General features: G+C 37.1%; 2 protein-coding genes across 2 annotated transcripts in view; one reads left to right on the top strand and one right to left on the bottom strand.

The window, feature by feature from the left end:
• LOC115433943 (VPS10 domain-containing receptor SorCS1-like) overlaps positions 1-2,636 on the top strand; it is a 64,748-nt gene extending 62,112 nt beyond the window's left edge. Inside the window, exon 27 of the mRNA XM_030155531.1 lies at positions 566-2,636. Within this exon, the coding sequence (XP_030011391.1) occupies positions 566-624 (59 nt within the window). The 3' untranslated portion in view covers positions 625-2,636. The remainder of the gene's footprint in view (positions 1-565) is intronic.
• A 1,343-nt stretch (positions 2,637-3,979) lies between these two features.
• The window catches only part of sorcs3b (sortilin related VPS10 domain containing receptor 3b), a 57,950-nt gene continuing 34,930 nt past the window's right edge, over positions 3,980-26,999 (bottom strand). The window contains exons 8-27 of the mRNA XM_030155532.1: positions 26,330-26,419; positions 25,866-26,045; positions 24,252-24,398; positions 23,260-23,362; positions 22,827-22,903; positions 22,618-22,709; positions 21,727-21,834; positions 20,145-20,262; positions 19,834-19,967; positions 19,169-19,282; positions 18,448-18,619; positions 15,162-15,348; positions 14,725-14,858; positions 14,256-14,379; positions 13,838-13,950; positions 12,695-12,829; positions 12,393-12,492; positions 11,404-11,509; positions 11,127-11,287; positions 3,980-5,482 (exon numbers count right to left, since the gene is read on the bottom strand). Coding sequence (XP_030011392.1) covers positions 5,418-5,482; positions 11,127-11,287; positions 11,404-11,509; positions 12,393-12,492; positions 12,695-12,829; positions 13,838-13,950; positions 14,256-14,379; positions 14,725-14,858; positions 15,162-15,348; positions 18,448-18,619; positions 19,169-19,282; positions 19,834-19,967; positions 20,145-20,262; positions 21,727-21,834; positions 22,618-22,709; positions 22,827-22,903; positions 23,260-23,362; positions 24,252-24,398; positions 25,866-26,045; positions 26,330-26,419 — 2,460 coding nt within the window. The 3' untranslated portion in view covers positions 3,980-5,417. The remainder of the gene's footprint in view (positions 5,483-11,126; positions 11,288-11,403; positions 11,510-12,392; positions 12,493-12,694; positions 12,830-13,837; positions 13,951-14,255; positions 14,380-14,724; positions 14,859-15,161; positions 15,349-18,447; positions 18,620-19,168; positions 19,283-19,833; positions 19,968-20,144; positions 20,263-21,726; positions 21,835-22,617; positions 22,710-22,826; positions 22,904-23,259; positions 23,363-24,251; positions 24,399-25,865; positions 26,046-26,329; positions 26,420-26,999) is intronic.

The raw sequence follows: 26,999 nt of genomic DNA on the forward strand, positions 1-26,999 counted from the left end.
CATAAAACCAAAACTATGTGAACAATTATGTGTGATTGGAGGTAAGACAGTCCTTTTTTTTTTTTTAATTGGGACGAACCACTTAATGTGGCAGAGAAATTTACCACACAAGTCATGACAGGATGTTGAAAAAGGTCACTGGAAGAGAAAGGATACTTCACATCATTCATCCAGGGGTTTATGCCTTTATCTGTGCTGTGTATTGTTATATACGTCACTGTGATGCTGTTGCACTCTGTATATTTCAATACTTGTCAGCCTGAGTCTGTGATAACATGGTATTAGTATTCAACGGTAAGTGAGGTGCAATCAAATGCAAGGCAAGGGGAATGTCTTGGTGAATTATTTGACCCAATAAAATAATTAGTGCATCAGGAAAGAAGCAGTGTGGTGAAAGCATTTTCATCAGGAAATATCTATGGAGTTCCAGTTGATTTACCTCCACCGGCAGCTAAACAATCGACCCATCTAAGATAAATGTGTTTGCTTGCAAAAATACACCCTTATGCAAATAGCTACATAAAATTCCTCTTCTCTCTCTCTCTCTTTTCTTCTCCCTTGCCAGGCTACCTGCCATCTCACACAGACATCAAGCTCTCTGATGAAGCGCCCCATGTGTTTTAATGTTGAGAGTCTATGACCGACTCGAAAGCAATACATCTTCTTTGGCAGTTACTTCCAGCAAGCTATGAAACCACGGTCACAATGAATGGTCTCGAGTGTTTTGCTACCCATGCATGGATGGACCAGTTCACACTGTGCTGCCTAATCCCTCTGAGGAGACTGTACAGATTTATACTCGCTTCTTGAAAAGGGACACTTTTTGACTGAAAATACTTGTATTTTTGCAAGGACATTGATCTTTTTATGTAAATAATGTACATCCATAATGGAAGAACTCAAAGTTATTTGTCTCAGCTGGTTACAGCTGTGTCTCCTCAAATATGAAAATATCAAACAGTGGAACAGCGGTGATGTATAGTAATATCTCAAAATATGCTTCTGTTTCTGTTCTTTGGGCTTGTGTTTGTGAAGTTTACTTTGTTTAACTATGTGGAAATAGCTTATCTGAGTAAGACAGTGAGGGAACCAGATTCATTAAGCTTTGTACAATCAGTAAATCTTATCATGAGATTCTCATCAAATGAAAGCTTGCAATATCCAGGAGATGAAGGAGGGCTCGTAGTCCCAGATCTGTGTATTCCATCAGGCCCGTCTCTCGCAGCTCAAAATGTTATATGTGTCATAACAAAAATAAGAACAGATGAGTGAAGTAGATGAAGATGATAGAAGATATACTCAATAAGTATACAGTAGTACATGAGCATCTAAGCAATACCTGCATCCAAATTAGTCCCTTTGTGGTGCTGGAATGAATTCAAACATGATTAATGTTGAGCCAAAAAAAGACATTTTTTCGGTCTGAAGTAAATAACATATCGGAATAATTTTGTAGCAGAAGTCTCTGTCTAAGAGTTGATCTGACTTTTTAACTCTTCTTGTTGCCAGGAGCATTCATTGTACATTCGGGTTTGTGTAAAACGAACCAAATGTAAATTTTCTGAATTTAATTACTGGCTGTACAACAAAGACGCTACAGTTGCAGCTGCAGTGGAAAACTCCATAGAGGTTCATTTATATTAGTTATGTAAAGAATAGTTGGCCATTTGTCTTGCGCAGTGATTTCATTTAGCATTTCAACACTAAGGTAAAGAGACAGTTACTGCTCATGTTTTTATTGGTTTTCCATGATTGATCTCACTGTGAAGGTTCCTAAAAATCTACAGTGGCCAACTCAACTATAATTGAGTCCAAATACCAGTCTTTGTTCTCTGTTTATGTACCGCAACGATACCAGCATCTAAACAAGGCATTTCCTCAGTTTACAGTAATGCACAGGAGCCTACGGTCTGTTCTAGTTTTGCCCCCAAGGACTCAACGGACAAAAGGCTGTGGATTTGTTCATCTCCTTTGCTGCAAGGGACACAGAGATAGAGAAGACATATCTGCTGTCAACAAGGCTCAGCCTACGCACAGAGCTTTGGTCAGCTGCTGTCTCTTTGGGATAAGTACTGGAGTTTTTCTTCATCAAACTTTTCTTTTTAAGTGTTGTCAGCATCATGTGTCAGTAAGATAAATTGACTAGAGGCTGCTCCATACTTCTTTCCTCCAATCCACCGATTGAGCCTGAAGCATAAATAAACTGGTTCTCTTCATCAGATGAACACTTTCTCAACATCAATATCGGGAGATTTTTATTTTGTGCTTGTTATTTATATAAGAATTTTTGGAAAGTCCCAATAATCGACCTGTGAAAAAGACTGTGAACATATCTGCATGGTGTTTCTTTTTCCTTTCAAGAAACTTAAAGTAAGTCTTAATTAGGAGATAATGAAATATGTAGAAATGTGAACTGCTGTATTTTCTGTTTCTCAGAGGCTAGACAGCTCATTCATTACAAGTGATGTGATTATTCAGTGGGTTGTTAGTGTGTTTTTTGTTTTATCTCGCATAAGTAACCATGATTGCAGAATAAAGCAAAAACACGACATTATGCTCTACGTCTGGTTGTTCAACAGGCATTTCTGAAAGCAACTTATTTCTGCAGTCTTTGATGAATTAAAATCTACCAAGTTGACTAAAGCTTTTAGTTGTGTTTGACCTTTAAAGCAGTCAATCAACACATAACGTATAAAATATAGAAGTCACCTCATCTGACTGCCAGTTACTGTAGTCCCAGAGAAATCAGGAGTTTTGAGTGACAGGCGCTTTCATTCTGTTAAATTGGTTACTTTTTCTGCTCAGTCTCTAACAAGTCTTGCTTAGCATGCCCGAAGTTTCACTGCAGCCATTTTCATGGTACAATGGGACCGATCGGGGGGGACAATGAAAAGCACCAAGTAGCCTGGAGTGATTCTAATGGGCTAGTTCCTTGGCTCTCCCACTGTGCAACAAATTAATTATCCCCTCTCCAGGAAATCGACACACATACACACACACTCACACAATCAAGGAAGATTTTCCCAGAGTGGGTATAGCACCTTGAATGAAAAATATCCCACAACAATAACCCACAGCAATATTGTGTTAGCCACACTGTGAAATTGATGAGCATGTTTCCTTTCATTGAGTGCTACATTATAGTGTCTGGCTGCAGCGAATCATCCATTAGTGATTGTCACCGTTCAATTTGATTGTGCGCTGCAGAACATCCCAGGGCAGTTAGAGAAAGGCCTTGGTGTTAATTCAGACTGAGAGCAGGAGCGAGAATAAGACTCTCGGGGTGTTGATGGCTGTTGGAGTGATGAAGATTGGTGTGTGATATGAAGCTGTTGAAGTGGCAAACAAAATGCAAAACAGAGGAACAGTAGTCTTGTTGATGCAATGTTGTGGCTGAATAGTTATTTCAGCCAATCAGCTGCACAGTTCAGCCCTTGAACCTCGTTCTCTCTTCGCCATTTTACTTTCTTTAAGGATCTAACAACAAAGGAAAAATACATACTGGTGCTAGTATTTTGCAAAATTGTCTGTTTCTGCTCATCCTGTAGTAGCCTCAGTAATTGTTCCCATTAAACCCACCTGTAACTGGCAAGTGATACAGCGACAGAGGTAAAATGAGGCCCAGTGTAAATGTCAGGTGGGAGTCTTCACGAGTGTTATCACACCTCTACCTATTAAATTTGACTTCAGAGCTACTGTGGGATCATTAAAGGTAGTATACCTAGCTAGTTACGCTGGGTGCAAAAAGATAACCATCCCACTCTCATGTGACTATTGTCAGTGTTGTAAAAACAAAGCTACTTCAACCAATTTGTTTCCAGTTTTTTGTCTTCCCGTTCCCATTCACTGACAGCCAGTACTACAAGCCAAAAGCTGTTCCTGGCTGGTATTCTTCTATTAACAAAAACTGGAAATGGCATAAACACATTGCATTCCCTCCAGTCATTGATTGTACATACATGCATAAAAAGAAAGCATATTTCCATATAAAAATACATTTATTTTGAACAATTTCAAAATGGCAATTTCTTCACAGTAAGAAACATGATTCAGAACAAGAAGATGTTTATATCATCAACAAAAAAAAAAAAGAACAATATCATAGATCATGCACAACTTTTGGCAATTGCACAACTAGACTATTAGACAAGGTGTTAATTTAATAATTTGTTCAATGTGTTTTGTAAACTTTGAAATCACCATGATATATACAGGTCCTGCTCACCCTAATAGAGACTAAAATCCTTCATCACAGATAATTAGGGCATGCCAGTGTAGAAAACTAAACAAATGAGTGAAAGAAGAGGACATACAAGTTGTATTGTGAGACAGTAAGTCATGGAAACATACTACTGCCTGTTCAGTGGGTTTACTTTACAATAAAATAGGATGAAGCTACTGTATAGATGTACATTCCATGTTATTCTATGTACAAGGTTTCCATGTTTCCACAACTTTGTGTCCATATGTCGTCCAAAGTCCCATTTTCCCTTTGTACCATCATCTGAGAAACAGTGGTTGAAAGCACCATGTTATCTTACGGTGAAACCAATGATGTATTTCTTCATTATCAGCAGTCACATCTGGAGATATTAACACCGTTTATTCATTGTATTTCTGCTGCAATGGCCTCTAGTTGTGGGGCAGTGAACGTGAATGTTTATCAGCAGGGCTAACTGTTGGTTCAAAAGTTAAAGTGGTCTATTTAACAAATCCCATTTCCTTCAGCATATAAAATGATAATTAACCCTAAAATTTCTTATTAATTACATTTCTTTTTTATTAAGGTAGGATGAGATGCAGAATGTGTTCAGCATGAGTAATGTTCACTCTTATTAACCTTTAGTAGCTTTAACAGCAATCTATTTTCTGCTATATTTCATATTCAGGATACAAAGAAAAGAGGGAATTATCATTTATATTACATTTTCCATTAAATGTTTGTCTGTACGATTTGTGCATTAGACTGTAGCTTATAAGGTATTGCACCTTCACTGGCTGATGTTACAGGCAGAATAGATATTAATAAAAAAAAAAATGCACATGGTCAGCGCCGTAAGTATTAATAAACACCAATAGCAATGCAATAAAAATAGAAACATAACAATTCTTGTAACTCTAGAAGCTAATGAGAAATATTGTTATCACCTGTGTGGAAAATCTGCCTTTAAACTTTATAATTAAGCCAGTTTTCTACAAATCACAAGCCTCAGACTAGAGGTCAAAGAGCCCAACTCTCAGCCTTCGCACAATATTATAAATTATTTATATATATATTTATATATAGTCTATTCATGTGAGTTAAAAACTTGACTGAACAATAGCAGCGTGGAGGATAAAAAGTAATGCCAACAAAGCAAACAAAGTCATTCACAAGTAAAACACAACAATCTTTACTCAGTAACAGCGTGAATGCCTTAGACATTGGTACAGTTTGGAAACTCCCTCGTTACAATTCTTTCCACATTTCTTCCAATTCCTCCTGAAAACGTGCAAAGAAACAATAAAATGAACTCAATACACATAATATATATTTAACTGTCATCACTTCATTTGCATGCATAAGTTCAATTTAGCACATCTTTAGTGTAATATTGTTCTTCTGCAGTTTAATTCAGATTCATTTTATTCACATTTATTAGGAAAAAAACTCAACATGTGTCAAAAAAGTACAGGATTTGTGAGATAGAAATGTGTATTCTTTTAAGTGTACAATCTGGTGTCACAAACCACACCAAGTCAAAGTTAAAGCTTCATCATTATCACACTAAGCTGGTCAGAACAGGATGGACCTGAAGAAAAGTGTGACAAGGAGAGAAAAAGCCATCTCCTAGAAGAAATAACCTAATGTAACACCTTCCTCTGTTCAAGTTCACCGTCTTCGTGCATGTACGTGGAGGATGGTTTGGTAAGACACTCATCATGCTAATCAGAGAACTGTGGCATTCATCTTGTCGAAACGTGGAGTTGATTACCAGGCTAATGAATTTTAAAGACCAGAGCAGCGTGTGATTTACAGTTTTATAAAGAAGAATTCTGAATCTGTTTTACAACTTAATTAATTCATATTTCTACTGAACTGTAAATTTCTTCCGATTATGAAACATGAGCCCATGAGAGTCCTCGTGCTAATCATTTGGAACCAGTTGGTAAAAACATCTATCATATTAACATCTTTATCTAAGTATTTCAGTTTACCCGACATTCACATCTTGATTTTAATAGTTTGGCAAAAGATTTTTTCAGATCTTATTTATTTACAGATATTTAGCTAATTTTACTTTGTCTGGCAGCACTGTTCAAATCAATACATAGTGGAGTCTTTCTGCAAAACCAATTAGACCATAATGAGAATGTACAAAATAGCAGACGTTATGATGTGAGCGCTTTTATTTGGTAGAATAAAAGCTAGAAATATTAGATTTCTGAAAACATGTTTGATCAGCATATTCCTTTTTATCACATAAATAAAGTCTGTATTAAAAACATTTCTGATTACTTAGGATGTAAAACAGATGAATCATCAGCAATAATCTGTCAAGTTAAACAGTAACTGAAACACTCCATAGCAGATGATAGTAGATGTTAGCAGACAGAGATCTTGAAATATTTATACAATATTTTTTACAAGTAAAATACTTGTAAAAGGGATTGAAGTTGGATAATGTGCTTTGATGGAGCATTTGAATCCCTGCCTTAGGCTACACTACAATCACACCACGCCTCAGAGTATTAATGGAATCTTTAAACAGCAGGTTGTAAATTCATTTAATCTAGCGGGGCCCAAATCAAAGGTCTCATGCTGCTCTGCCCTTTGTAAATAAACACCTTTGAAAGCAACCTAAAAGCCGTTAATTTGTTTCAGATCAGCAAGGACTCGGAAAGGTGGAAAGAGCTGAGAAATGAAGAATAGCCAAAGTGCTGAGTGTCCAGAAAAAGGGTCTGCAGCCCACATGTCTGTGTCAGGAGCACTGCAATGCTACTTTTGTCAAACGGTCTACTTTCTCCCGGGGACCGAATAGTTTTCATCTAAAACGCATCACAGTGGATGTCAGCCACAGCAATCAAAAAGTTAACTTGTCATCCTGATATCTGGCTAAGGTGCAGATGCTGCAGTTGTGCTTCTGGAATGTAATTTGCAAAAATCGGACACATTGCAGTGATATACCCGCTCTGCTCAGTCTGTGGCTGACTAGCATATAGTAATCTCAGCCATAAAAGATCCTCAGTAACACTTTATATTACAGTACACGTATTTATCACTGCTGATCAACATTTTATTTCCCTAAAAATATCACTGAACCACCGGTCTGAATAACATTCTCACTATCTTAGCCAAAATGAAAAGAGTAGTGCCGGGTGAATTTGGCCATTTCACTGATAGCGTTTTTTTTATTTTTTATTTTTATTATTAACACTTTATATTAAGGTCCACACATTCACCATGAACTGGCTGCTTAGTATAAATATCAGTATCATATTTGCTCTTTATTATTCATTCAAATTAACATATGAATGTCTCATTCTGCAACAATAAGCACAAACAATAACAGTTTAATTTCTTTTAGTTTATTGAGAGTAGGTAAAGAAGAACTGCGTTATTGTCGTGGTGCTTAAGGTCCAAGGTCCACATATTCACCATCAACCAGATGCTCATCACCATATACAGCAGCAACTTAATGAGTGATTATAAAGCACCTAATAATGACCGTATTCAAGGACATTAACAAAGAGCTCATTACTACTGCTTATAGGGGTTATGTAGAGTATTGATATTCTTAACTATTACCAGCAAGTAGACGTTGCATTCTACAACACACTCAGCTCCCAGAAACACCTAAGAATCTATCCCATAGAGGATGAGCAAATAAAACTCCCTCAGTCTAGTATTGCTAATATTTTGTTGGCCTACCCTTAACTTTGATTATAACACACATGCTATGTTATGGCATTGTTTCAATAACCTTATGCACTGTCACAGTATTTATTCCCATCATATTTCGGACAAACAACATTGCTGAACCCAGTCCTGACCAACTGAAGCAACCCTAACCCCACAGGCTTATACTGGAGGCACTAGGCATGATGGGTAAATACTTCATCTGCCTCTTTTCTTACCTTGGCGCACCTATTATCCTGAAACAGGGTCAGTCTGGACTCATTAGACCACATGACCTTTTTTCCACTGAAACACAGTACAATCCTTATGCTCTCTATTAAACTGATAGTTGTTTCAGAAATAAGAAGCTACTCACTGCATCAGTTAGGTTTAAAGAACATGAAATGTATTAATATCTGCAGTAATTATCCAGTGGAAGGATTTGTGCTATTTGATGAGTTAAATCCAGGTGGGGACTCTTTATTAACCCACCCCCTGAAGGGGAGGCAAGGGGTACCGTTACCTTCGCCAAGGAGGTTATGTTTTCATCAGGGTTTGTTTGTTTGTCTTTTAGCAAGATGACTCAATTTTGGTGGTGATCGGGGGTGGCGGGGTGGGGGTTGTGATCTGCCTTAGCGGAGGACTGAGCTAGTTCTAGTTTTTGGTTGTTAACACTCTAGCAGCAAAACTATTGGTTGAATTCATACCAGGTTGGGTTTATGGATTGCAGGTGACCCAGAATAGATGTCATTACATTGTGGGAACAGTAGGTCAAAGTTCAAATTTCTTATGAATTTAATTTTTTTTTTTTTCCATTTACTTCTAATGGGAAAAATTTCAAATGTCTATAAAACACCAATTTTGTTTCAATTTACTTCAAACTTGGCACATATATAGAGGTAATTGATATGCTGACATCAGCACACACACTGACATGATGACATCAGCTGGATTGATGTTAAAATAAGATACAATACATGTGAGGGGCACTTGTTTGTTCATCTCATCTCATCTCATCTTATCTTATCTTATCTTATCTTCATGTGCTACATCAGCTGATAGTTTACATTACAGCTCTGTTAGCTTACCTCCATTTTTAGGCAGAAACATCTAAAGTAAAACCACAAATCACCTTTATTTTCTGTACAGTTTATGTTGTCAATAGCTGCACTAAAGATCTGTATGGAATTGTCCAAACAAAATTAGAACTGTCACAGTTTAGTCTGAATCGTGAATCAACAAATGGTGAACTTAGCAAATATAATAACGTAACATTATACCTCCAGGAGCTTCATAATTAATTCTCACCAATGAAGAAGAAATGCCAGGATAACAGCATCAAACGTCATCCTTTTTCTCCAGAGCTGGGTCCAAACAACAATAGTGGTGCTTTTTTTTTTTTTTTTTTAATCACTTTGGCACTCGTTTTACTCTAAAACTTGTTTCAACTAATTCTCATCTGAACTCATCATATTCTTAGAGTTTTGTCAAAGACCTCTTGGGGTTACTTTTCAACACCCTGGGAGACTGGCAGAGACACATAAATCCCTCCCCAATGGTGTGAATAAATTTAGTCCACATTTTCCTATCTTTACTCTAAGCACTTTATTCTCTACTTTATAATTTTAGGCCAAGAATAAATACCACATGTAGCCCCTTTAATGATAACAAAAAAAGTAAAGAAAATGTACTTTTCAATCTTAACTCATAAAGACCCAAATATACACCAGTGACCAAAAGCATCTGCTAATCTAAAATGTATAATAACTTTAGAGCCACTAATCCTATCAATACATGTAAATAATTAGTGTAAAATACAGTTTGTCATCTTTTCATGGTCATTAGATATGACCCATTTGGACGTTCAGAGACTCCGCAGTTCCCATGGAAACACCGTCATCTTCTACAACATTGCTTCACCAGTAAAACCAATGGAGTTGGATCAATGACAGTGGATGGACACACCTAGTTTGTGTTCAGTTAATAATATATTTTACTGAAAAAGTCATTTTTTCTTCCATTTTCTCTGTTTTTGATGTAATAACTCTCAACTTTAATCTGAGCTTTTATAAACATCTACATGATCAGTGAATTAAATATAGGAAAATACCTGATTTGCAGTTCAGAATGCAAAATAATGAGCATAATATTTGAATAAATGGTGATCATTTCAAAACAGTGAAAAAAGCACTTGGGAACTGGCAAAAAAAATAGCCCTGGGTCTTTATGGGTTAATTTTTTTTTTTTTCAGTGTGGGCTTTAGAAGGTTGTAACACCAGACCATCACAGTTTATATGCAACCTCTTAGCACACTATCAATAAGCAATGAAACTGTTTGTAAAAGCTGTAGGAACTGAAAAATGCCAGAATTTCGTAAAAAACAAACAAACAAACAAAAAAAAACGCTCGACCTGAATCAAAAGACTAAATATAAATATAGATGACCTGACACCATTTCACATCACTATAGCAAAGACAAACAGCTTTTCCACGTGTCTGTGTCGACCCGCAGACTACAGCAGCAGAGCCTTGTGTTAACAGTGACTGCGTTGGTCAACTGTCACTCAGCCCTGCCTCTGTCCAAACACCTATGATTGGCCAAATCCTGAAAACAGCCACCTGATAAAGGGATAGAAATCTTGTTTCCTGCAAGATCACATCATAATACGGTAAAATGTAATTGTGGAATTTTTACTTAACGATGCAAAAAAAAATCCTCAAGCATGGCAACTTTGATGATGGAGCAGTTGATCATTTAGAATAATATTTGTACTTAATAACAAATTTAAAAAAAAACACTCAATAGAATACTTATATATACCCCTATAAGCAACTAATGAATGAATGTGAATGTGTGGACCTTAATACAGAGTTTAACTAATTTCCATAATACTGGACAAGGTCAATGTTATGCACAACTCAAACTGGAACGACTCCACTCTCACCAAGATAGTAAGGACGCTATTCAGAACAGTTGCTCAGTGATGTGTTTTTAGGGCAATAAAATGTTAATCAGTATCAGTTTCTTTCAGCGACAGTCAAGCTTTAAATCCTGTATTAATGTCTTCGTGTAGCACACAGTTATAAATAATCTGTATCCCATGTACTCTTGTCAAACAAAACAGTCCCATTTGTATTTTATTTTTTTGACCTGATATGAACTACCCCTGGAATTCTTCGGCTGCATAGTAAAAGCTATGTAAGAATTGTGAAGGGTATTAAATAGTAAAATGTGTAGTGAATGTACCTCTGCTTCTGGCCTCCAGCTCCTTTTCCATCAGTTCCTTCTGAGTGGGAAACTCACTGAGCTTGACCTTGGACATGTTGTCATTGGGACTGACTGTACTGATCACCTCTGGTTCCTTCTCGTGGCTGTCTTCAGTCTGGACGTGGATCCAAGGGATTTTCCTAATGTCACAGAGAAAGGCATGAGAAAGTATTCAACTGAAAAGGATTAAGAGAAAACAAATTTATAAGTGCAAAAAAAAAAAAAAAAAATGGTGGTGTAATTTTACTGAACACACCTTTTGAATTTGTAGATGAAGAACGCTGCTAAACCAACAATCACCACACTGAGCAGCATCAACATGGCCGAGCCACTGTGGATGGAGTTGGAATCCACAAGGGGTGCTGACAGGTAAGACAGACACACAAAATAAGCAAATATCTTAGATCAAATATTTTAAAGCCTTTCGCTCCCTCAGCCATGTCTGATTTAAACAAAACAAAGAAATCACTTTCATTACCCCATATCAGGTAACAATGGTAGGTATATTTTGAAGAGCCGCTCCCTGTCTGTTATCCCCTCAGGGTATTAAAAGGAACCTTTAGGAGGTCCATGTCTCTCCGTGGGGATCTTCACACAGGTAGCTTATGCATAGTCATGGCTTTTTAAATGCTGAGATGCAATATTCAAAGTATTTCCCCTTCACTGCCTGGCTTTCTCTCTTTCAGATAGAAGCCTATGAAGCATATGACCTTTCCGGATCATTTTAAAGGCAACCCAGACCTTTGTATGCAGACACAAATGAAGACAGATCAGTTAGTGGATGAAAAGGGTAAAGCCACGCAGGGATGATCGACACGTTTTTGCGATATGCTAATAACCCGGTGACCCTGCCGATTTCCTCAGTGCATACCAAATACCTCCTTTGTCAATCATGTCATTGATTGGCCAATTTAAAAGACATGTACAGTCTCACAGTCGGAGGTTACAGCCTTCAAAATGTATGCACGCTGGAAGATATACAGTATAGTGTGATATCTTATAGCATCAAAAGTCCTTATTGGGGATTACTGCAGTCCCTGTTTTATTTTTTAACTCTCTGATAAAACTTAATTTTCCATCTCAAGGAAGATAGGTGCCTTATCTTACATCAAAAATGCAAGCTAATACATAGCAAAATGCATGTGGGATGTGACAAATAGATTTATTTAGATTCTTACATGTATCAGTTACACTGTAGTAATGAAAAAAAAGATATTAGGGTAATGATAGAGTAAGAAAACTTACCCAGAGTTTGCTGAGTGATGTAAACAATGATGCGGATATCAGCTTTCAGTTCAAACTGGATTAAGCCTTGGTTCAGGGCAGTGACAAAAATATGTGATATCTGGTTTTTCACAAAAATATTTTTAAAAAGGAAAGAATATTAGGGTGCATTTCTCTACAAATGAACACAGTAGCAGCTTATATTACAAATGTACTCAATGCAGGACAGGAGTCAATTCATCTTCTATGATATCAGTGGAGATGAAACTGGTATTTGGTTACATAATAGTCAATCAAGTGTTTCTAAACTGGATGGATTTTACCGTTTCTAGCGCCTCGTCATTTCTTCTCTTGTGCTCAGCTGGTATATGCTCATCGGGCAGGATGAAAAGCTCTGCTGTCGTAGGTAGACCAGGATACAGTGAGACAAGAAGCTGATCTCCAGGAACTCCAGACACCTTAAAATGCACCCAAAACAAGAGAACACACCTCTGTAATTTTGTTATTCCACAATGGTTGAAGCTATAATTATATATTTAAAAATGACCAGGCGTATATTATATGAATTACTTAGTGATGTGCGTGGTTCTTATTATGTCAGCATTTCATTGTAAATATCATTTGTTCACCTGTTATCCTAATACAACCTACTGTGGCCCATAAAGTTGGAATAAAATATTTGTACCAATTCTCATGACATGATTGTGGCAATGTGATTTATTATTGATGTTAGATGCCATTTATTGTCATTGTAAATAAATACACAAAATTTTAAAGCACAAGGTAAAAACAGGACCCATGAAAAGTATAAGAACAATGAATACTAAAGAATAAATTATATTCCATTCATACAACACACCCACACTACACACATGCATGTAAACAGGTAGTGCGTGAAAATATGCAGTGATCATAAAATAAGCCATTCCTGCATAAAAAAGTGTAGATAAAGTGTAAATGGAACTTAATATGTCATCACTGCATCTGGTCAGAGGTGATTACTGAGGAACAGAAACAGGAATGTGTCTGAAAACAAAATTATTCCAACTTTATGGGGCAACAGTGTATAAGTATGTTGATCATAGAAACATATAATTAGCTTCTTGTACATTTTGTAGCATAAGATATCATGTTAATTATGAATAAGCAGCAGAAATTAAGTACTATGTATTTAAAGGTTGAAGTTTATTTAAAAAAAGGTCCAAATTTCTAATGTGTCTCCATCCCCTGGGAAATATGTACGCCTCAGGTTCCACTTAAATTTACTATATTCCACTGTGTCCATTTACTGTCACCATAGGTAAACTAAAAAAAGCTAAAGGTTTGGCATATGAACCATAAAACGTCATAAATTTTGCATTAATGCTGCAGACAGGCCATGGTATAAAATAGTAATGGCCCTGAAAGCCACTGGTGGCTCATGTAAGCTCCAGGAAAGGGCTCAGACTGATAGAGACTTGATGTACCTGTGACAGAGCTGTCCGCACCACACGGCCTATGTCCTCCCTCCATTCAGGGATGTCAGGATTGTGCTCATCAAGCGCTGGTGAAAACGATAACAGCAGCGACCTGAAGAACTCTGAGGAAGGTGAAGTGACGTGTGTTAGAATATGAATGCTACTTCCAGTTTTGTTCTTGATTAATCTGATGTGCAGTTTTGTCTTTTTTCATTTGGTTACATGAACCTTGAAGTTAATTGCTGCTCAAGATTTCGTGTTCGTGTACCGTGACATTTTATTCATTAAATAAGTCCACACTGACAACATGGCACCATGTGAAGAGTGGACCAGGAGGCAATGTACTTTCCCAGAGATAGCATATTGCATATTCATGTTTTTGCATCTTACCAATTAAAGTGCTTTGAAGACAGTCTCTCCCACTCACCTTTAACAGTTATAACTTTTGAGTCCTGCATTACAGTGTTCCCAGAGGCAACCTGGACCGTGACCTTGTTTTTTCCCTCCTTCTGGAACGTGTATGAGATGCTTCCCTCCAAGGTTATAATGGGCTGGATTCAAAAGGAAAAACACAAGAATTTCTCAGAGAAGCCGCATTCCTCTCAGCCAAATATAGACTACTACACGCAAGCAGCCCTTGACATGCTGTATAATGAGAATGTGCCGCATTGAACACAATCAACGTGATAAATAAATGCGGCTAGCCATCCTCGCTGCATCCAACAAAATAGACAGAGGGCGGTCACATATTGTCACACTTTGCACGATTTGTGTGAGAATTCTGTACGCTTTGAGACTGTAAACAATGTCACAAGCGCAGTAAAGCAGTAAATAGAAGTGTGTAAATAATACTGGGAAAGAAAATGACAAGAGGAGGGGGAGGAGAAGTATCTCACCTCTGAACTGTTGTCGAACCACCAAAAGAAGGTCAATGTTCTTGTATGGCTCGGCCAAACCACGACTGTCAGATTAGCCTCCTTCCCCTTGGTGGTTACAATAGGAGCGGAGAGATATATACGCTCCACTGGACCTAAGGCAGAAGTATGGACACCAGCAGATAGGCATCAACACATATGCGGGAAAAAAAAAAAAACATCCAAGGAACAGAGATGAAATACAGCAAACACTGAATATCATCAAGATCACAGTTGATGCACCTTTGGCTCTATATATGTGCTTTTGCATTTTTTCAGAGGCTAAAACACATAAAAGTAATGAAACCATGACCAAAATGATATTCAGCAGAGTGGGAACGTGACTATCCATGAAAGAGAAGAGCTTCATGAGATGTGCAGTTCCACAGCACAAGTAATGATGTTTCTTATTCACATACTGGTGATGTGTAAAAACAGTGTGCTGCTGTCAGATCCCTGGCTGTTTTCAGCATAAGCTGTCACTCGGTAAATCCCAGTTGTTCTATAGATGTGTTTGATGCCGTCATTAGTCCTGCTCAGGTTAGAGTATGTGATCCTGATGCCGTCCCCGAAGTCTAGCTGGATACTGGTCCTGAGTGAGTCTCCCTGCAGACAGTAAGACATGGCATCTGTCATGACAGCTTAGGTATAGAGGCTTCTCTAACACCATGTACACAAACCAAGTCCACTAAAATGCTTGGGCTGAGTTGTCCTTGTAAACCATGTCACAAATAGTTTTTAGGTGTACATGAGCAGAAGCAGACAGAAACTCTTCTGAGAAAAGTAAATGGACAGCTGCATTTGTCAAAGAAATACACATCCTGAGCTAAGATGGAGAAGTTTGTCTGGCACTATCATTTCTAATATTCATAGTTTTCAGTCATGTGACTGGCATGCGGCCCTAGAGGGTAAAACATAGTTCCAGAGCTATGGCAAACACATAGAACTGTAGCACAAACCTGTCAATTTTTTATCTGTTTTGAGCCCCGAATATTTAGATCATCTCTCAAAAGCAGAAAAACAAAGATATGTTGTGAACAAACTGCAAGTCTTAGGAATCTGCAATTCATATAGAGCATCTGCTGCAGTATTTCAGTAACTAAAAGCAGCTTCATCACTGCCAGAGCTCCACTTTGGCGATGTTTACATACAGTGCATCTCTTGGAGAATCCTTCTCTTATACAGCTGCCAGGATTGAAGTGTACAAAAACAGAGACAGTTACACGTACTTTGGACCTGGATTGGTCAGTAATTCTGCCATCGCAGTGGTGAAGGACAAATCAATAAGTGACCACTAACATTAGCTACATAACAAACGTTGGTCCACGGTTTGTTCCCTTCAGGCTAAAACTAATGAGCTACTTGGGCGGTAGTGGCCTTAGTGGTGCAGCATTCAAGGCAATAAAAGCTAAAGTAGCATTAATGGAGATGTATGTAGTATTTCTACTTTCAAATATTAAAAAGCGTTTAGAATAAAGAGCTCTGAATTTCTGAAAAAGATGCCAATATATTGGATCGCTCAGATATGAAATGAATATATTTATCCAAACTGACTGTCAGGTTTATGCGACCACTAGAGGGGGTAGTGAGTCCCTCTGCTGGTTTTTTATGTTGAGAAAACTAGCAACAGGAGGTCTTTAGCTAAAGCATCTGAAAGTGACCAGATGAGATAAGAACAGCTAAGAAACAACTTTTAACCCTTTCATGCATCAATTATGAGAACCTTAGTCAATATTTTACTCTTGAGTGATTTTTTTCCCCCTCTCTAGGCATGAAAAAAAAAAACAATTCAGCTGATTTTTTTTTTTACGACCCTGTTTTTCATGGAGTGAAATGTCCACTCAGCTGGACACCATGCATTTAATTTTTGAAGGAAAGATAAATGTATTTAACCCTTTCATGCATGAATTATGAGATTTTTTTCTGATTATTTTTATTCCTCTTTAGGCATGAAAAAAAAAAAACCAAAACAATATGATGTTAATTTTTTTATGAACTTATTTTTCATGAAGTTACAAAAATGTCCACTCAGCTGGACACCATGTGTTTCATTTTTAAAGCAACATACTGTGTGAAAACTATGAAATAAAAACATTTTTAATGCTGCTAGTCTGATATTTTCTCGCATTTTAACATACTATAATACTAGCTATTACACACTCAGATAATATGCAAAAAAAACATGTTTTTGTTTAAAAAAAAAACAAAAAAAAAAAACTGTTAATTACAGTCTAATAATTAGCAATTGATTTATACTCAAATATAGTACTGCAGATCAGGTTTATAAAGAACAGGAAAGTTACAGTAATAGTATGAATTACAGTGTATGGGATGGTGCATAAGTGTCCACTGTGTTGGCTGATATGGAACTAAAACAACAAAACCCATGAACATACACGAGAACAGCTGGAGAATAACTGTCCACTGGAGTGACCACTATGCATGAAAGGGTTAAAATCAAATAAAGAAACAAAGTGATAAAAAATTAGAAGCACTGTTGTTGTTTTTTGTTTTGTTGTTAACATTGGACACAGCTATAAATTAAAAGAAATTTGATGCTAAAATCTCAGAGTGTCTCCTACATAGGTGTGTTTGACTTTGATGCTGGTATAAAGTTACCATGTGATGTTAGTATCTTTGCTTGGTTACCACGGTTCAGACTAAAATGTGACAGTTTTGACCTTGTTTTGACAATACAGATCTCGAGTGCCGCTACAGACAACACAAACTATACAGAAAACAGAGGTGATTCATAGTTTTTCTGTGGCTGTTTTCTGTCTGAAAACAGAGCTAAGCTAACAGAGCTATAATATAATATCGGCCAAACCAGTGACTTATCTGAAGATCACCAGACACAGTGTTATTTTGACTATAACGGTCAAATTAACCAGCTGCGAGTTTTTCTTTGAAGGAGAAAACTTGATGATACCATAATACAGATGTGGGTTAACGATGAGCTTTATACTTTATGCAGTGGGTGATTTGTTGGTGGTTTTGGTACTTCTAAATGTATTCTTGTACGCAACTTCCCCCTGCTGTTGCGAGTTTGGAATGTCAATGCCACATATAACCCTTAGACAAAACATCCCATCTAGCCTTTTTTCCATCAAGTAAACTATTCATACACTTAAAAAAAAAAAAAAAAAAAAAAAACCACCACTGACAGCCTGGGTTGATGTGGACGAGGAATTGTTGTGACTTGTTCGCTGCACTTATATATCCAGATTTAGGAGAAATGTCTTTGTGTATAATGTTAGAGGTGTGGAAATTTCTGCGAATCAGACATCATAATTGAACCATGAAGCCAGTGATGATTCACACCTCTATTTATAATGTACTGCAGAGGATTAGGTGGTTTTGTTCTTGTAATGTATACATACTGAGGTGGGTCACACACAGATACTGGTACTGCTGTAGTCTGATTTTATAAAAGACTTTACAAGTAAAAAGGAGTTCGTTTTACCTGTCTGCGTGCATTAACTGTAAAAGCAGCCATGTGCAGTAATACCGAAACAGTCAGATGTATTGAGAATTATCGTGCATGTGAATATACGGCCGGCAAAGGACTGAACATGAGCTGTGTGGCATTTTGGCTTGTTTTACCCTCCAGGTGGGTTCTCTGATAAGGATTTGATGTCTTGTGAAAGCTATGAATTACAGCTACTTCTTCTGTTAAGACTACAGTGACAAAGTGAGGGGACTCACATCTTCAAGGTAGACCATGAAGGTAACATTGCTTCCAACGGCAGCGCTCAGCTCTCCTTGGCTGGTGGACAGTCGCAGGCCGCGAGGAGGTCTGGGACGACATGCCTGCCTCCTGGGCGAGTACACATTCCTCCCTCCCTCCTTACAGTTATTTGATAAAACTTTGCGATACCTTTAAAGCACAAGCCGGAACAATTTCATTTCAGGATGATAATTTTCATAACACACAGCTGTTGCAGATAGAGAACAACAAAGAGACTATTAACTCCTGGAATCTCATCTGAATTTAGTGAGTCAAAAATTTGTCTTTCCATGAGCGCTCCAATTTTCTACTACGCTAAGTTTTCATGCATTTATTTATTTCTTGGTTAGAACCGGCCTTCTATAATGTAACCACCTTGCATTATTTAGTTTTTTTTCCAAACCGGAAGCATCTTCTACATTTTTAGGGTCAACCACCATAACGTTCCACAGTCACAAGTCTAATTTTTTTAGATGTATTTTTTCTTCTTTACTTTTCCAACATGACCACATGCACTCAAGACCCCACGCTGAATTTTTTATCATGTGTGACAAAAAATGAAACACTGTCTGAGTTACTTTGTTCAGCTGTACTTAAACCTGGGCAACAAATATTGTGTTTATGTTCTAGCGAGATGACAAACAAGCTAAAATTAAATAATATTGTTTCATGATGGATTGAGCATTGGGGGCCACTTACCCAGTGCTGTTAAGGAAGCTTTGGCTGTTGCTACAGCTTTTAGCAGCGCCATTTGGATTAAACCAAAAAGCAGGGGAGCACTTTCCATCCGTCTGGCGTTCCCACCCATAATCACTGCCAAAAACACGACACTTCATAAAATTATAAACACTGCTGCTCAGATAATCTAGCTCTACATGCTCTTGCAGAAGAGGGGGGGGGGGGCAAATATTTCACAGTAGAAGCTTTACGGCATATTTTAAGATCGTAACTAGAGAAATGATTGTCAGACAACCAACATCAAACAGAATTTTAGACAGATGGATAAAAGATATTTAAAATTAATTTAGGGATTCATTATTAATTGAATTCTAAAAAGTCACTTAACATTATGCAAATTACAGCATCAGGATGAAAAGTTCCCAAGTCTCGTCTACAATTTCCAAACTATAATTAGATCCAGTGGTTATCTAGTAAGATGCAATTTAAAATGAATATTAAGGCATATGAATTCTGCAAGGTAATACTTATGTTGTTAATTGCAAGCGTCCACAAGCAATACAATCGAATTAGATGTTCATAGAAGACACGCTGTTTGAAAAAGATGTAATGGAGGAAAATTAAGTATCACTGCAGATAAAAGTTTGAGTTGTTTTTTCTACTGGAGAGCTCGGATAAGACATTACCATTCAAAGTCATAGGCTGTACAGACACATGGCTCAGAGGAATAGATCCTGGAATAGTCCTGGGCCAGCATGCAACGGTTGCCTGGTCTGCGCTTCATATAGACCTGTTTCTCGCCCATCACACACATTTCTCCCTATCGAACAAGGAGAAATTTTTTTTTTTTCACATAACTGAAAAGGACATTTAGAAAAAAAAAGGCAGAATTCTGTTGAACCCTGTTTCTGTATTATATGAACGTCAGGTGTTTACAGTGACAACATGCGTCTCTTTATGTTGACAATAAATCAATAATGTTCAATATTCCTCTCACCTTGTTGTGCAGGTGCCATGTCTGATAATCTCCATCCATACATCTCCGACTGAAGATGCCCTTGTAGTCAATCTTGATCAGCTGCCATTCTGATCGATAGCTAAAGTGTCCGAAGAACCTACAGGACATGAAAGAAGATACGATCATCACTTAACACCAATTATCACACTTTGATTGCTTTTTACTTTTCTAGGAAATGTTTTAACATACACAATACAGCTGAAAAAGACCTAAAATCCAAATCTTACCAAGTGTATTTTTCTCATTTCTAGTCAAAATATCTCATCCCATAAAATAAGACATAATCATCTCCAGAGTAACTTTTCAGTGAGATATAAGAACTTATTTTTAGACAATAGATCTTGAAAATCTTATTTCAAAAAATCTTACCAAGATAATTTTTACTTGTTCCATTGGCAGATTTTTTTTGTTAGAATTAAGCAAAAAATCTTGAATTAAGCAAAAAAAAATTAAGATTAAGATTTTTGCTGTTAAAGAAGATGGTAAAACTGAGTACTGTTAAACTTAAATTAGATCTGCAATATTTAGATTTTAAAGCACAATCACCAAATTAAATCACAGTTTATAGATTGCAAACATCAAACTCTGCAGTAAGGGTATTCCTTAGTGTATCATAAAAGAAGATTAAATAAATTGCCTACTGGATGCAGATAGAGCTGTCGCAATATTGAAACTTCAGCTGATGATTAATTGTCACACAAATACTTGTGATTACTGACATAATCATTTGTTTTTTTACCTTTATGCTGTAGTATAAATCTAAGTATAGTTTAATTATACATATATAACCTTATGAAGAATTTCAGCGCACAAAACACGTGTATTAAACCAGTCATATTTCTGTTTACCTTTTATTAATAAAAATCAGTCATGGCAGGTATGAGAGTAATTGAACAGACAAAGACCATTACTGAAATATTCAACCAAGGTATAATATCCAAATAAATGACTGTGGTGCTATTTCTCCATTGAACTCATAGCAGAAGAAAAATGAGATGCAAGGTTATAATGTCATTAGAAAGCACCAGTCAAATAATAGTAAACAATGTTAATTTTTTTAAGTTTCAGCCAAAAGTTTTAATGTAGGTAAATGTATTATCTGAATTCATCACAGTTTTTCAGAATAACTGACACTTACGTAAAAATTGTGATGCAGATTTTAAGCAAAATGGTTGCAGCTACATTAACTTACATGTGTTTCTTTAGTTTTGAGCATTTCCCTTTTGTATACAAAGCTTTTTACCAAATTGCAGTCTCTCAGTAATCATCACAATTTCGACTGGTAACTGTCATTTAAGAACATATTTTTTTCTCAGTAGGTGTAACAGATCATAATTACACTTATTTGGATGTTTTATTGCATTATTACATGTACTGCACAGCGTTTGAGGGCCTGCGAAATTCTACTCTAATATTATAAACTATCTTGAAAAAAGGTTTCATGACTACCAGTACAGACAAAGAAGTAAAGCCTCTTTGTTTACACCAGCAAAAGAGATAATTTCCAAAGCTTGATATTTGTTGCTATTCCTCCTGGACTGTTCTTTGTTCCTCTGCTTACGTGATAATGTGGTTTTCAGATTCTGGCTCCATTAAAACTCCATCCACATACAGAGGTGCCAAGGAGAAACTGTGACGGTCCCATTTCTTTCCTTCGTCTACACTGATCCTGGACAAAACAAAAAAACAAAAAAAAAAAAAAACAGCAGCTGTCAATGCATCAACATCTATCACCCTGTCTGTCCATCTACATATCTACCCCTCTATGTTTATCTCTCTGTGGTGACTCTGTGCAACTCCAAACATCACAAGCTCAAAAGTTAAGCAATGAAAAACAAAGTACAAAGAAACACACTAAAAATTTCAGGTCAGTCAGCCTTTGTCACGCTTGAAAAATGAAGTAGCTTGTATTCTGCTCAATGTGAAAAATTATCCAGACAGAACGCTAAACAATGGAATAAATTTTTGAAGGTGACAAAAACAGCAGAAAAAGAAAGATATGACTCAGGTTGTACCATCGGAAATAGATTTGGGGGGTTTCAAATCACCTCTCGCTGGACATAATCACTCTGACAGGGCTACAGTGAACAGGGACATCAAAGCAGATGGTGTTACGACTCCCACAATATGAGGGACTTATGAGGGCATTCTCAGTCTCATATTTCTACCCTGTTCTGCTTCTCATTTACATAAAAGCACTCAAACCATCAAATCCAACTAAGAGTACAAAGCTGTAACAGACCTCTTTTCTGTTCAAAATGATTCTGACAGTTTTCAAGCTGTAGTGTAGATACAGTACTCATGCAAACTCAGCCTATCAGCATTTCAAAACATTAAATGTAATCATATGCTGCATCAAATGGAATTGCACCCAGGTGATTTCCCACTGCAACTCCAACGCTCTGCATCTACAGTAATTATGAAGCCAGTGCGGCACAGCGGCTACACCCACCATAAGTGTCGGATCGGCTGGGCTGCGTGCAGGACCGCCAGAAGAGCCCCTCCGTTGTCAAGAAACCAGATGTTGTGCTCTTCGTCAAAAATCTGCATCGATTTACATTTACACATATTTGCTCAATTAATGAAATTGCACTTTCTTTATGAATACAAGTGACAGCTTTAAGTTGAAAGAAACCCAATACTTGGTGTAAATGCTCTCACCTGTCTCCAGCTATTTCCTGCATCTGATGTTATAAACATTCCAAGGTTGGTGGAGGACAACTCTGTTCCGATATTCCCTGAGTACAAAAACGTGAATAATTCCATTCAGTGTGTATTTACATAGCAAAGCCATAACACGCCTATATAAACTGATAAAATCGTCAGACTTAATTTATGAATGTGAGTGTGTCCTCAATTTCCACTGGAGGACACGTTTATATGACTTACTCCAATGTAATCAACTCACCCAAAATACAAGATTTGGAAGTTTCAGCTACATATCTAATTTCAATGACAGAAAGCGGCCACTGTGTGATTAACTTTATCTGACAAACTTCAAGTTATGTTGAAAAGTGAAGCAAACCACCTCTGTCAGGTCCAATCTGATCATTTTAATGTAAAACTAAAATGCGTATCCTTTAGGTGATTGTACCTGTAGCCACAATGATTCCTGGTACAGACTTTTTGCTGGTGATGGGTCCAGATGTGTAGGGGTTCTCTGACATCTCCAGATGAAGATGAAGGGAACAAAATGGCTGTCAAAAAAAGCAGAATCCAATATAGCATAGGTTGAGACAATATGTATCAGATCCATCTTAACAGAGGCAGTTATAATTGGCTTTGCCTTCAGACTTTTCACTCCTTGAGTGAGAACTGCTAACATTTTCAGAGACCATTTATAAAACAAAGATACTTTGTTCTTCTCATCTCCTCTGCCAGAAAAATGAAAATGGCTGAGAGGACACAGAGGGCATTTGAATTGTTTCATTCTAAAGCAAACAAGGCATGTAATTAAAATTCCCCAAGATGCACTGATAAAACTGGCGAAATTGATTCAAATCATTTTGACTCATCTCTCAGACTAAAGCACAGTGAAAAACATCAATACAGCTTTTCAACCAGCCGAGGTTGGAGCAGGGTCAGAAAGCAGAAAAGAGCATGACGGGCATTTGTAGACACTGCGACTCGTAACCTGCTATTAAGTGAACAATGTAAATTATTTCAAACACTCTTAAGAACATACTCTCTGGATTAGGTGAATATCATACCTGATGAATAACAACACGGCCCACATAATGTAATTCAGTGTAATCTAACATTCATTAGTCCAGTGTGACTACAGGTAGTAAATTGAAATCACTGGGGTTAATGGAAAGTCTGGACCCCTGAAACTAACCGTGATCACACTCTGCGCTGCACACAGATAAGAAGAAAATTCCAGCCAAGCATCTCCTCAGCCACTTAGGAAGCTAAAAAGGAACACTGATGCTGAAGCTGGCACATGGCCTTGTGCAAATATGGCTCTAAATCAAAAAATATCCAAAGCACAGTTGATGAGGTTGAAATAATTGATGAATGATACATGTCATCCGCTTCATTTCCCCTGAATAAGAAGATTCATTCCTGCCCAAAGGTCCAACTTACCAGGATGCAGTGAAGGTTATTGCCGGCGACATCAGTGGCGGGCGCTGGAAGCAGGGCCCATGTTTGTCCCTTATTGTAGGTTAGAAACGTCTTCACTTGATTATCTACCAATTTGTTGGCTAGATACATGCCATTTATCCCTTCAACCTACAGAGGAAAACACACATAAATGCATAAATCAGTACCACTCCACCATAAGGAACACTCAATATTATATTTTAAGATTTTAACAACTAATGATACCTGAATAATTGCTAGTAACAAGCCTCTGATGAACACTGATTGATAGAGGTAGACAATGATTGCTTGCTTCACAGTGGGTGTATATGTGCTCAGAATATTATAACTAACAACAGAATCCTGCTCTGAATGTAATATTTTCGTAAGATACTTTGTATGCATGTAGCGCTTAACCCATAAAGACCCATTGTTACTTTTGCGGCGTTCCCAAATAAATTTTTCTCTCTATTTAACCTCTCTTAAGTTATTTATCACCATTTATTGCAATATTATCCTCTGCATTTTGCATTTTTTCAATGAAAATCCTGTATTTTCCCATACTTAATTCATTGATCATGTAGATGTTCATAAAAGCTCGGATTAAAACTGATTGTCATAATATTAGAAACAGAGAAAATTCAAGAAAACGTCACTTTTTCAGTCAAATCTACCATCAGCTGAACATAAACCAAGTCTGTCCATCCACTGTCATTGATCATTGACATTGATCATTTACTGGTGAATCAATGTTGTAGAAGATGACGGTGTTTCCACATTCACTACAGATCTTCTGAACATCCAAAAGGGTCATATCTAATGACCATGAAAAGACAACAAACTGCATTTTACACCAATTCTTTACATGTATTGATAGGATTAGTGGATCAACAGTTATTAAACAGTTTAGATCAGTCAATGCTTTTGGTCGCCAGTGGCTGTTTGGGTCTTTACGGGTTAAGAAAAAACTTAAGACTGTTATCTTCTAAGACCATATTTGAGCTGCTAAATTCCGATTACAACGTTAGCTGTTAGCTCTTATTTTTGGTGGGAGGGTGTTTTACTTTACATGAAAAGACAAGGGTGAGAAAATGAAGTAGTGATGAAAGATAAGTTTTCTGTGACAGACTGGTTTAATTAAGAAGACACAAACGTAAGAAGTAATTATTAATGATTAAAAATAAATGAGAAGGTATCAGTATGCCAGTCAACGACTCCGAGAAAGTTAATCATAAATGACTAATTTATGAGGCGTTCGGTATGTTGACTCACAGGTATTTAAGACCTAATTGTTACATAATGTTTCAACCACATTGGAAATTGTGTTTTCAGTTAACTTTTAATTGTCTTTATAGCCCTCCATTCAGACTTAATGATAACTAATTATTAATGATTCATGAATTAATAATTAGGGCCTGTTTTTTCCCCATATACCACGATTGGTTTTGCAAATCATGCATATTTAAAAAGCTACAAAACCCTTTTTTAAGTACCTCTTTTCCAAAGGACTGTGTATTTATACAGCTTAGGATAGTGGCTATTTCGTGTTATGTTAAGTGGGAGGGAAATTAATGGTTCAGTGACAGCACAAGCCAACGAAGAACACTAAATGTGCACCTTATAAAAGTCGACCAGCAGGTTACCGGCGGGTCCTCTGCTGGTTCTCAGATTCTCTAATGAAAGGGTAAAGTAGACCCCAGGGGAGTCGGAGATATAGAGGCTGTAAGTGTTGTTCTGATTCCACTCCTGGACTGCAGCAAATACTTGCTTCTCATCTGTGCTGATAATATGCATGTCCTGTTGGGAAGTGTTGGTGAGAGATGGAGGAAGAAAAAGAGAGAATGACAGGTGCAAGCAAGCAAACACAAAAGAGACAGAGGGAGACTTAAAAGAGAGGCCATTTATTGCAGAGGCGCTAGATAAGAAATTGTGACATTTCTGCACAAAGAAACTGTGTTGTACCACAAGACTTCAACAAAAAGGAAACAAAAGTGATTCAGAAAAAGAAGAGGAGAATCAAGTACCTCTATGATAATGCATCTATCATAATTTGACAGCTATTTTGTCTCTTTGATGCTTACCTTTGGTAGACAATATTTAGGTAATTTCATTCTCTTGAAGGACTCTCTCATGTAGGACACAAAGTAGCTAGCTCGACCAGACTTGGTTACCTTTTCATTAAAAAAAAAAGAAGGAAAAAACATGTCACTCAATTGTACTGCACTCCACTTTAGAGCTTCATGGCGTAATACAGAACAAGAAAAACAACTTGATTTTCCTTAATCGAACAGACCCCTTTGTATTTATTTATTTGATTCTACAAAATGAGGAAAAATAATGAGATGGAAGGTTTTAAAATAAGACATATTTTTGAATTCGGCAACAAACAAAAATGCTGTAAAATTAAAAAGATGGGGGAAATATGTCTCCTGGAGGAAATCTGACTGATTGATTGAAAATGCTTGTAATATCTCCCTGCTTTCCAAAGTGTAGAAAGCAACCTAAAATTACAACCACAACAAAAATTATCATTATCTCAATTAGTCCAAAGCTGAGAGGGTCTGAAAATTGTGCTGCCTTTATCTACAGTGTCTCTTGAAGATCTTAATGCACTAACACTTTCCTATCCACTTACAGGCAGGGCAACACAGCTTGATTGCTTATTTTCTAATCAACTAGAAGGATGGTGTTTGTCCCCCAACGCACTACATTAGGGCTCTAATGGAATAATCTATCGAAAATCAATGGCCT

Source organism: Sphaeramia orbicularis, chromosome 15, assembly GCF_902148855.1.
Source record: "Sphaeramia orbicularis chromosome 15, fSphaOr1.1, whole genome shotgun sequence".
Lineage (NCBI taxonomy): Eukaryota > Metazoa > Chordata > Actinopteri > Kurtiformes > Apogonidae > Sphaeramia > Sphaeramia orbicularis.